Raw genomic sequence first — 13,015 nt, forward strand, 5'->3', positions numbered from 1 at the left:
CAGATGGAGAATAATTAAAAATTATAAAAGGAGTTGTTTAGGTCAAATGAAAGGAAATTTTTTTTAAAAAAAATCTTTTAGATAAAGATATACTTCTTCAGCCTTCTTTTTTAGGATTTCATTGTACTTCATTCTCCTCTGTTCGGTTAGATTACATTATAAGAATATAGAAAAGGACACAAGAGCTGTCTGCTTCAAGGAAGAGATGCCTTCATGGCACTTTCTAAGGGAAACTGACTTGTATACATGTCACACATAGGGAGAAACATGAAAACCAACCGTGTAGCCAACTTATTCAGCCACTGGTGGGGCCTTCATGCTCCTGGCAGCAGACTTATCATGACGTGCTTTTTTGTCTTTCTCAATAGTATTAAACTCATTATTTAATTTCACTTCAGAGAAATTTAAAAGTGGAACCCACTGTTCCATAAGCAATCCTCTTACCACAGGACAGCCATATTGCCATGCACATGCTTTTGTACTTTGTATTCTTTCTTTTCACTTAGCACTTCTCATGCTCTTTCATTTAAAATAAATACATCTATTAAAATGTGAGCTATGTTAACAGGTAATGCAGCAGTTCTGTTTTCTGCTACTGTTATTTAATGAAATGGGCAACACATAATGATTACTTGTGGTGCTTTCTTAGAAAGGCCGTTAGCCCCTTTTTGATGACTAGTTATAACAGGCACATTGACTGCACAAAAAAAATATGCACAGAAATAAGTAGAAATACAGAAATACAATCAGCATAGAAATATTCTGAACAGAGACATCAGTTAAATTAGAAGACATAAAAATGAACTTTTAATTTTATCCTTTGTCTCACTGAAACAAGTTGCACCAATTGTATACAACTTGCAATTACTTTCATTGTTTCCATCAGCAGACATGATGAAGGCAAATTTTTGCATAGTTATAAGGTGTTTTTGCTGAATATTTGCCTTCTCGCTCAAGTAGAATATCTTAAAACAAGAAAATGGGAAGATATACACTTTGGTTTTATTATATTATCAGAACATTAATGGTATTACAATAATGTTAGTTAAAATTTAATTTTTATAATTTGAAAAAAATTATAGATATCCAAATCACCAACCCACATACTGCTAAGCTAAACTTCCCGCCTTTTTTTAGTAGTTCATAAAATGGTGAATAATCCCAAACCTTGTAATGAAAAGTAGAATGAGGTACTGAAAAAATAGCCCACCATTTCTTCACACTTCCTAGAAAAAAAGTGGACTTGCCTAATCACACAGTGAAGAAAGGTAACACCTAAGTTAACGACGACGTTACCATTCTTTACTGCAGTGCTCCGAAACCGGTGTGCCGCGGCACACTGGTGTGCCATGAGTAGGATATAGGTGTGCCGCAATCAAATACATGTATTTGACATTTTGCAATTTTTTATCATGTATTTAATACACAATGACAATTTTTTTTTCCTTAATAATGTCTATTTTGAATGCTTTTATATATTTCGCTGTTGTGTGGTTGTGTGCGATTGTAAGTGTGTCAGCACTTGAATTTTTTCGGCACTTCCTTGATAACTCGGAACTCTTTGGTGTGCCACAAAATTCCAGAAATATTTTTTGTGCGTCGCAGGTGAGAAAAGGTTGTGGAGCAATGCTTTACTGTATGATCTGATGGTAACTGCAAAGTCTAAAAAAAATGTCCTCTCATAGTGATTAATAACTAGATTTGATATTGCTCTGTCATAGTCATTTGTTGCCAAAAACTGATCTGGCGGGACAATTTTTGGCATCTTCACAAAAATAGAAAAATCTGTTAAAAAAAGTCTTCAAGTGCAAAATTGTAAAATTACACCATTTTCATTAAAATTGCAAAAAAGGTATAAGCTGATACACGTTTGGATTATTTTACTATGGCAAAGCACTCAAGGGCTAGATGCCTAAAGGGATGGATGCCTTCATGGAGGACTTTCTCAAGGAAACTGGCTCATATACCTGTTACACTTGGGTGAAGTCATGAAAACATCCATGCAGCCAGCCACTTGTGAGATTTGAACCTCAGACTGAACTAAACAGCTGGTGCAGATGCTTCAGCAAACATGTAAAGTGTAATTGAAACAAAATCAACTTTCATCAAATTATAAATTGAAAAATTCTACAAGGACTGTACCTAAAAATATTAATAAAGTTTTTGGTGGAAGAACTGCTACAGAATGAATATTGCAACATAAAGATAAAATTCAGAGCATGAGAACATATGCAAAATGAAAATAACTGCTATCCCTTATCTCATATTAATTCATTTGAAACAGAGCATTTACACTGATCAGATCCATACCAAATGATACAAGAGGTTATACAGATGCTAAATATCTACTAATTAACTCTTCCTTGCCAATTAACAATAATATATAAAGTAAAAAAAGCCTATAAATTTATATATGGCACATCACATTAAATCACAATTGAAACAGAATGAAATACTTTTAAGCACATTTTTCTCTCTCCAACACAAGAATAAACTCATCAGTTTCCTTAATCATACAATGGCTACACATGAAATGATTTCATATGACAATTGTAGATATTCAGTAGATAGATGGAATAAAAGAATCTTCAAAAAGTGTTCCAAAACACCTCTATGTACAATGAAGCTAACTGCTCACCACAAGATAATTTTTCATTGCCATACACCAGCCATTCTTCTCATAGCATCAAATAATGATGGCAATTACACATATATGGCACATCACATTAAATCACAACTGAAACAGAATGAAATACTTTTAAGCACATTTTTCTCTCTCCAACACAAGAATAAACTCAATAGTTTCCTTAATCATACAATGGCTATACATGAAATGATTTCATATGACAATTGTAGATATTCAGTAAATAGATGGAGTAAAAGAAGCTTCAAAAAGTGTTCCAAAACACCTCATGTACAATGAAGCTAATGCTCACCACAAGATAATTTTCATTGCCATACACCAGCCATTCTTCTCATATCATCAAATAACGATGGCAATTCAACACTGCACACTAGCAAATGCATTAAAAACTGTAGATTAAACAACCAGCACTTTTTAACACATATTAGTGTTTTGCTACTCTAAAATAATACCAGACCCTACTATCCCACAAAATCAACCAATGAGTATACCATCTTCAAAAACTGCTTTATGTTTCTCGCTTTCCTGATCTTTTTAAGACCACATTATTATTTCTTCTTCACCAAAAACAGCATCTGGAGTGTTTCTGATGAACGCAGGTGCTATGAATTCCCTTCAGAATGCTTTTAGTCATTTATATTCAAATTAAAGCCAATATAGTAATACTGAAAACAATTATTTTAGAAATTTAAGACATTTTATCTTGTTTACAATTCTAACAATTAAATTTCAAAACCTCACCTGAAGCATTAGTAGGTGAAGTAGCAGTACCCCAAGGATCAGTTTCAGTCACGGGACTCACTGACTGCCATGGATCTGGTACCTGGAAGCAAAGTATTTCTGATTTTCACAATACATACAGCAATATATAACTGAATCCCATTTTAATAGAAGCAATGCTTTAAGAACATCATGAACAAAAATAACAGTGAGTCACTGAAATTGAAAAATAGTCATTAATCAATTTTTCAAATCTTTCAAAAAAAAAATCCTACACACACTTCCACAAGTTGCAAGGAATTCCACATCAATAAAACCTTTTTGTTAATGATCCAAATTCTAACCCCTGACATTTAAAGAACTTGATTCCTCATTTGTCTCTCATTCTCTTTTTCATCAATGTGTGATAATAGGTATAGTCTGTGAACACGAGAAGAGACAGGCACACTTAACATAGTGTTGGTTGATCTCAGTCTCCGAATTGACACATATCGGGACTAATTTGCATGCTCTAAAAAATGGAATTTGGATTCACTCACTTCCAACATTGAATGCATCTGTCTTTCTTCCCACAGTGAAATTAACTCTAAGCCTCTTCTCATGCTGAGCAGCCTGCTTCATTTCCTATCACTACAGAGCCATCTCATTCATCTACATTTCTGTCTTGACAAATGATAGCATGTGATTCAATATCTAATTTTCTTACTAACACCCAAAATTACAAAATATGTCCTGCCAATTATTCATTGCTAATTTTTACTCCTTTAGAATAAAGTTACATGGCATTAATTTATGATCCCAAGCCATAATTTACTGTTTTTTAACCTTCCAGCACACACACGTCGTATTTTTTACGACATCCGTTGTTTTACTGTTTGGAGCATGAAAAACGACAGAAATGAAAGAATATTAATAATAAATGTTAAGAAATAAAATATTAATCTTATTATTCCAAAATACAAATGATATCACATTCAAATATAAGTAAATTATTTTTAAGTTCTTATGTTAGTGAGATGGAAATGCAATGATGTATTTCATTATAGAAAATTTTAAATTTATTATTTAATAATTATATTTTAAAATCGAAGCTAATTTTAATATTTAACAAAGACAAGTATAGACAATAAAAAAGGAAAACACCTTGGAAGGAAAAAAAGTAAGTTTAGCATTACGTACTTCTGCAAGGAAATTTACTTCTTACTGGTTACAAAAACGCACTTTAAACTAACTTTAATGTTTTAATTTATTTCTAAAAAATAGAAACAAAAGAAAATAAGGAATGGAAATCGCTATTGTTCTCCCATCCAAAAGTTTCCTTGTCTTCCTTTTCGTCATTAGATCATTCTTGAAGAATCCAAGCAAAATCAGCTGGTTGCTCATAATTTTTCTGCTACAAAAACCGATATAAAATTTACAGAGCCAAATGTATTCAAATTAAAATAATACACGGCAATTAATAACACAAAATGACAAAATATTTTCCGAATTTTAAAACACGACCACAAACGTGTCGTAACTTTTATGAAAAAGCTGCCACGTAGCACAAAAGCCCAGTTAAAAAAGAAAAGTCAAATGACTTCCCGTTGGCACCTTCCATGATGTGGGGAAGGATAGAAAGGAGAAATAGAAATGACCTTCAGACGTCTCAGCTTCGATATGCGAAAAATGTGTATTAACCGCTTCCCTTACATATTTTTTTGAAAAAAATTGCAAAAAATCATCACATTTTTTTTATTTTATTATTAAATACAACAAAATTAAACAAATCAAAATATGTAGGTTTTAAGTTGAATTTTTAATTTTTTGAAGGTGTAAAAGCATTTATTTTTAATATTAGTTTACTATCCCGCGTTATCTTGAGCAAACGGAAAAAAGTGAAATATTAATCCTTGTATGATAGTTTTTGAAACAAGGGACAACACAGAGTGATACCTGACATTCTACACTGGTATCTGGTCTCTTTTCTTACTGGCTTACCGCTGGAATCTCTTTCACAGGAGCACAGAACACACTGTTTCGTTCGATTTGATTTTTTTTTAAATTATTTTTTTCCACCTCTTCATAATCACTATCTGAAAAATCATCGCTTTCGCTATCTTGCATCATCGCCATTATTTTATTTTTTTTTTTACGCATGCATCCTTCTTTATACATTTCTAATCCACAAGCCAATGTATACTATACAATAGGGAAACACGTGACCAATCCCTCCAAAAGAATCGTGCAACCAACAAAATTTGGCAAATTGCCAATCAAAGCTGAATATTTTCTTTCATTTCCTCCAGACCGAATAAAATCGTGATAAAAGAAATCGTACTAACAAATTCTGCTTCGCCCGAGTTTCCTCGGGATAATAATTAACTGCAATATATACCAACCCGAGATAACTTGGGATAATCAGGCAAGCGGTTAAAACTGAATTTGTCATAAATTTTGCGCATACACGCATGCTGGAAGGTTAATCTAAAAAAATAACTATGTATACTATATTAAGAATGATTGCTAATAAATGTGTTAATAAAAAGCTAGAAGTTAATAAAGTCGACATGAAACAAATATATGAAATTATATTTTATGGCTTAGCATCAGCTGAAAATATACTTAATGAAGCTTGATGATCACATTTTGTACAGTTCTTAATTTCTCGAATTATCATGCTTGTTCACGGTTAAAAACTGAGAAGCAATATCTATCAGACACGAAAGTACTAAATATTCTACAAGCCATTTGTGAATAGATTACAATACGTGCACTAAAAATTCTTTGGATACTTGAATTTTCTTCCTTCAGCTGATGACAATGGAAAAGAAAATTCCCAAATTAAGTTAAAAGCCTTGTTAGCAGACTCTTTAAAATATATTTATATTCACATAGTTCTGAATCCCCTAGCAAACATAAATACTATCGTGGACAGAGCATTTGGGATTAAAATATAAAAGAAAATATAATTTTGATTTAAACAGCCGGACATTTTTGAATTTCCTCTTACTATCAAGGATAGAGCATTCGGGATTAAAATATAAAAGAAAATAGAATTTTGATTTAAATAGCCTGGCTGTTTTTGAATTGTACCTTAAATACTAAAGTTATTTTCGCATTCAGCGTTAGTCTAAGGAATTATGGAAACCAATACGGGGAATAACTGATTACAGCCACCCAGTCTCACAAGTAATACAAAATTTCATCATTTTTCACTTCCTTCGGTTTCACCAATATTAAAATTCTCAAGCAGAACAATGCATGAAAGCATGAAGTATGTAATACATCATCATCAAATATCAGTAAAATATATTAGTAAAATATGTTTACACATGAGCAAGAGACTTGGGATAAATTCCCAATAGCTAGGAAATCTTAATTATGAATTTTAAATAAAAAGTTTAATAAGCTGAAAGTATGTTCTAACAGCAGCAGCAAAACTGCTCCAAAAGCTCCTTCTGGCATAAGAATGTATAATTCCCCCCGTGGGTTTTCATGATTTCCAAAAGCAATATTTCAATTTTTAACATCGCATTTTTTATATTTTGAAATCAAATTTTAAAAGCTTTTCAATGCACAGGCAAATACTTAAATTTGAAGCGAAATAAAAGTTTCAAAAGTTTTAATAACAAAAAAAAGATTAAGATATATTAAAGAAAAGAAAACGTTCCTTTCAAAAATATACTTCTTACAATTATAATATCCATTCCTGTAAACTATTTCATTATATGATCATTTCTCTGAAGAGAAATTTGGAGGAACTAGATTTTCTGACTGATAGCTGAATGTGCTTGCTACCTGTGATACCACGAGAGCTTCACAGTGGAAGCAATAACTCCTTACATTCTTCTAAGATTGGGTCTTCATGAATTATCGTCCAGCACATTTTTGCTGACCACCACTATGGAGACTTTTTTCTGAAGCATGAAACATCAACTATGCCCTTTCCAGGACTCAAGCTACTGGCTTTTCAATTGCTAGCCAGATATGTTACTAAGCAAAATACTGACACTGCCATGCCACACACATGTTAGCAAAATGCTGACACTGCCTGCCTAAGGAAAGAGATGGTACTTGATGGGCAACTTTCTGTCCGAAACTACATTGAAGTCATGCATGGTAAAACAAAAAGACCCGATCCAATTATCAAACCCGGGATGAAATTCCATGCTTCTAAAACTTAGCTACTTGGGCACTAGTAAACCAAGTTCCTTTCATTTCTTCTCGATTGTTAAAAAAGGAAGGTGATAAAGTATTGTCAGCACAAACAGAAGTAATTTTTCTTCAACTCCTTGAGCAGGAAGGCATTTTGAATATGATAATAAAAAAGAAAACTTTGCTATATCTGAACTGAAAAATTAATCGTTACTGTCAATACATATCAGTACTAAAATCACATTTGCTATGACTAAAAGAACAAAAATCTTTTCTTTAATTAACAAAAATTTGTAAGCATTTTACTGCTAAAATAATTAGTGACATTTGTACCATTACCATTGCTAATAAGCTACTTAAAAGCCTTCATAATACTGAGGCATGACTATAAAGCTTTTCTTTAACATTTCACACATAACAAATATAATCCTTCTATAGCAGACCCCACCAGTGACCAAGTAATTAACATAGTTGAATGCTGGACATTTGATCGATGTTTGATCCCATGTGATTAGGCTAGCTGTATGGGTGGTTTTCATGGTTATCCCCATGTGTAATGTCAAAATGAGCGAGTCTTTCTTAGAAAGTTCTCCAGCTACCCCAAGGCTGATAGTCCTTGTATGCTTTGTCGTATTCAGTTAACTTAACCTATTCCTAGTGAAGAAAATGTATTACCTTTATTTTTAATAGAAGCTAATATGAATACTCAGACAATATACAGTTAATTATATAACACAGAGAAATAATAATATTCAGACAAAGAACACGATATAATTGCACTGAAAAAGTACAATAATGATTATTTACTTCTGACAAAGGCATTCCCCAAGGATCTGTGTTTTGTTTTGATACTGTCTGACTGCTAGGAGATGAACAGAGAGCCAATAAATCTGTTGAAGCCTCATCAGCATCATCTGAACTAACTCTCTGATAATTTTCTTGACTTTCGTTAAGAGCCATCTGGAGCCTCAAATCATCATTACGGCGCAATCTCTCTTCCTGTTCAGCTTCTTCTTTACTCATGGCTAATGCTAACTGCAACTGCAATTCTTCTTCACCAGCTGTTTGAGGACGAGCATTTTCCAGCTCTGTGCAAACTGCTCCTAATTTTAAAGCATGACTATTAGAACTAAAAAAAAAACAATTATAACTGCATAATAACTTTTGAAAAAATAAGAAATAAATTTTTTAGCTTATTTTTCAAAATGTTACTTAAATTTCCTAAATCATAAGAAAATAAATTAATTTCATACTTCAACAATAGGAGTACAACAAAAGCTGATTACATAATTTCAACATTTAGAAAAAAAAAAGACAAGAATAAACTGATTTTTTTTTTTTTTTAAAGTAACATAAATACAAAGAAAATTTCAAACTAAGCCCCAACAGAAAATTCATAAAAAGTATTCATGAGGCAAAGCAATATGTCACAATACAGGTAGTATTTTTTTAGACATGTATTTTTGACATGAGCCCAATGCACGAGTTCCAGCGAACTTATTTTGTGCAATTCTGATTTTTTTCCATGCAACAATAGATCACTGCACAGAAGGGAAGAACAACAGTGCAAAAAATAAAGATTTCTTGAAAAGGGAAATGTTTTGTTATTGATGTTTCTTGCTCTTTTAATTTTACTGACTCGTTGCTCTTGTATAGAATTCTTAGTGTACTGCCATTGTGAAAATTGCTTTTGCCTTTCATACATTAGATAGACGAAAAATAGTCACCAATGATTTCACAACTGCTCTCCAAAGTCAGCAACACGTTTGTGACTTTTCGCTGATGGATGCAGATACTCGTAAACTACTGAGAAAACTGAAATTTTTTCCCTCAAATATAAGCAGGTTTTCTGTATTAATACAACTAAATACTAAGCTAACAGTGCATCAATATTTGTTTTGCACACACTTGTGTAACTGTAACATGATATATGACACAAAACTATACAGATATCTTTTAGTACTTGTAAATTTCTACATTTAAACTGAAAATATCACACTCACATATGTGGCATACTAAGCAGCAAGTTTTAGTATAAACATCCAAAGATATTAATATAACAGTACATAAATATTTACTTTGCACAGACATATGTAACCGTGTGCAAAGATATATGACAGAAAATTGTACAGTTTAATATTTCAAAATATCTACATTAGAACTTTAAACACTACATTTAGTTATTTGGCATCCAAGAGTTGCCATTCAAAGATTAAGAAATCTTTCACGATCTAGTTAACCTCTTAAATTGGAGGCTTACTGTCCAAAATTTTCATCAGGAATTCAGATTGGAATTTTTTAAGATTTTCTCTGCTGCCACAGGGTAACTAAGGATCCTTGACAAAAGCTGAATGGATAAAAGCACACGACTAAAGCCCACAATATAAAAAAATAATAATAATAAAACACTGTAAAGATTGCCCATGTAAGATAAATACAGATAAAATCACACATGGATATAAGCCTACATTAATAAAAGGACACATGATTTTTATTAACATAAAATATATTTCCGGCTATAATTGTAATAATTGAAATACCTGAGCCTGATTGTTGATGCCTTAAAAATATGCCTGTATATATAGTTTATCGCTATATTGTGTTTATATAATTAGGTCAAAAACAAACTTTTCTCCTTAAGTGGTTAACTTTAATGCACACATGCCAAATTCATGGACTGCATGCAGCCCTCAACTCATTTTTCTACAGTCCTCGGTTCACCTTAAAAAAATAACGAAACATATATAGTTGTAGCATACATAAACTTGGAATTTAATTCAATATCGAAGCGTATATACAACTTTGAGCACTATAAAGGGCTCTTGAGATGGGTCTCTACAAAAATATTTTCTGAAATGTTTAGAAAGTGCCAGCCAATTTTGTGACTCTAAAAGTAAAAAACTGAAGAGGGTATCAGCAAATTTTACCAATGCCTGGCTGCAGAGTTCCCAGAAAATCACAAACTTGCATCTTACGCTATTTCTACTTTACACAGTGCACACACACAAAAAAAAAAGCGTTTTTCCTGTCTCGAAAGCACCACTGAGGATATATATTAGATTTATATATATCATTGTTCTAACATAGGTATTCTCACACAACATTGGACTTTCCTGAAATTACAGATTTTTTTTTTCATATTTTGAGTCTATGACTCAAATTTCGTCTAGATATGAAACTGTAACTTTTGGTGAGAAATTTAAAAATTTATCTTGGCACATTTTTTTTTTTCTGTTTGCACCAAGAATAATTCACTTCGTGAACTTATTAATTTATAGCAACATATTTTTCTTTCCTTTTTTCATTAAACACAAGCAGAAAAAATTTCATTGTTCATACTTTCAATTAATTTTAACAAAGTGTGTAAACCGCATTTGGTGGTGTTATTGCTTATAACGAATATGGAAAACTTTAAAATGCGGCAAAATGTAAATTCATGTATATCTTAAGAAATTTTGAATAAAAAAACTCTAATTTTGTATGCTTAGAAATACATCTTACTTTAAGATGATGGTAAAAACTTTTATAGGTTCTAATTCAAAACTTTTTCGAAAAATTTATAAAAATTATTTAAAAATACATATTTTCAAAATAAATCATGAAAATGAGCAAATTTTATTTGGAATGAATAAAAATTTTCAAGTGTGAAAGGAAAAATCAAATAAGTTTAATTAGAAAAGATATAAACATAATATAATTCAATTAATAAGGAGGAGCTAAGATTTTTCAGAACTATTTGTGAGATTTTTACAAAACTTGGCACTCTGGCATAATTTGAGCTGTAGAATCGAAATATGAAAAAAAATTGGTATGTTATTAAGTCTGATTTTTGTGTCAAAATATCTATGTTAGAACAACGCTATATATAAATCTAATATATATCCTAAGACGCGCTTTCAAGACTTGAAAAATGCAATTTGAATTTTGTCATTTCGCCAAATAGAACACGAGACAAAGAAGTCCCTTTTTTTGTGCAGTGTGCATGCACGTAAGATCCATAACACGTATCAGTACGAGTAGCTTTACTCATTTATGAAAAAGAACAAATTCCCAATGAGATAAAGATTCGCAGAGATTCATATGACTTCTGAAAACTGCTTGTACAAACAACATGGCTTCCAAACAGCTGAAAGCTGGCTGTAAAGGAAAAAAAAAGATGCCATGTGCCAGTAAAGAAGCAAAAGACTACTAGGATTCCCTTATTTCCTTTTAATTTTTCTAAAGAACTACAGAACTAGATTTAAGTATTTATTTCCTTTTTAAATACATTATGATGAGAAAAGGTTGTTTTTTTGTTGTTGTTGTTGTTGTCTCGTGGCCCATGCTGTTTTTAAATAATGACTATCTGGACCACTTGAGATACTGAGTTTGACATGCCTGTTATAATGCTTCAAAGATAAATGTCGGACATGTCTATTTTGTGTATAGGTGTTATTTTTACATGAGAATTAAGAACATCCTTATAAAGTTCCTCAAATGCTATTTTTAACATTACATGACTAACACAATCTATACATACGATTCAGTATTAAGTAATTGGGGAGATGTTATTTAATCAAAAAACAGAATAAATTATTTTTAACAGTTCTAACAGAGTATTTTTAAGCCTCTTTTATTTCTTCAATTTAAAGCACTATCTTAAAGGACCAAAACATACTCAGAGTTATTTAATCTCTTAACAATACCATTAGAAGTAATTAAATTTTCAATATTTATAGATAATCTATTTTTTTCATTTACAGTGTATTTTTATAAGAAAAAAAATTACAGCACTGGCTACTGCATACATCATTCACTCAGGTGAGTCAGACTTGGTTGGTTAATTATCATTGCAGATTATTTCACTAACTAGGAATGAGACAACCTTGGAGAAGCTTAAACAGAGAGTGGCTCATATTTACATTACACATGGGAGTGAAAGCACAATAAATCTTGATCTGAAGTTATTAGTTTGCTTTAGTTCATTAGTTATTTCAAAGCAATTCATATTTCATGTAAAAATTAAAAAGGAGAAATGTAAAATAAACTTATGAAGACATAACCTAAAACCAACAAAATTTACTACTAATATACACAAGCCTTTGTCCGAAAATGTGTGATTTAATGGAATTCCACTGTAATAGGATTTAAAAATGAGAGAGTGATTAATTCAGCTCTTAATAATTCTTAGATAACAAAAGCAAATAAGTGCTCCGATGAACATTTTATAAAGATTTTTCTAGAAAACATTAATCATTCTAATTTTTTGATTACCTGAACCACCCAAGTTTTATTAAATTGGATAACTAAGATTCAATTGCAACATCAAAGGTTTCAATGCACTGTAAAAACGTTATGCAATATCGTACATTGGTGAAATTTTGCTATTCTTCTCACAGGACAACTACCATTGGTAATAATTCTGCAGAGAATTTTTGAAACTGCAGACCTAGTTGTTTATGGAGTATTACAGGTTTGTATAGTTTAATAGTTTTGGAGGGATGGGCTGCTTTCTTAAACAGATCCATACAGTTA

General features: G+C 31.5%; 1 protein-coding gene across 4 annotated transcripts in view; it reads right to left on the bottom strand.

Annotated features, from left to right (window-relative positions):
- The window catches only part of LOC118199626 (epsin-2-like), a 60,234-nt gene that overhangs the window by 24,738 nt on the left and 22,481 nt on the right, over nucleotides 1-13,015 (bottom strand). For all 4 annotated transcript variants that reach the window (XM_085809651.1, XM_085809652.1, XM_085809653.1 and 1 more), the window contains exons 5-6: nucleotides 8,309-8,604; nucleotides 3,386-3,467 (exon numbers count right to left, since the gene is read on the bottom strand). In XM_085809651.1, coding sequence (XP_085665777.1) covers nucleotides 3,386-3,467; nucleotides 8,309-8,604 — 378 coding nt within the window. The remainder of the gene's footprint in view (nucleotides 1-3,385; nucleotides 3,468-8,308; nucleotides 8,605-13,015) is intronic.

Source organism: Stegodyphus dumicola, chromosome X2 (assembly GCF_044657685.1).
Source record: "Stegodyphus dumicola isolate Sdum_Otavi_A_Nest chromosome X2, ASM4465768v1".
NCBI lineage: Eukaryota > Metazoa > Arthropoda > Arachnida > Araneae > Eresidae > Stegodyphus > Stegodyphus dumicola.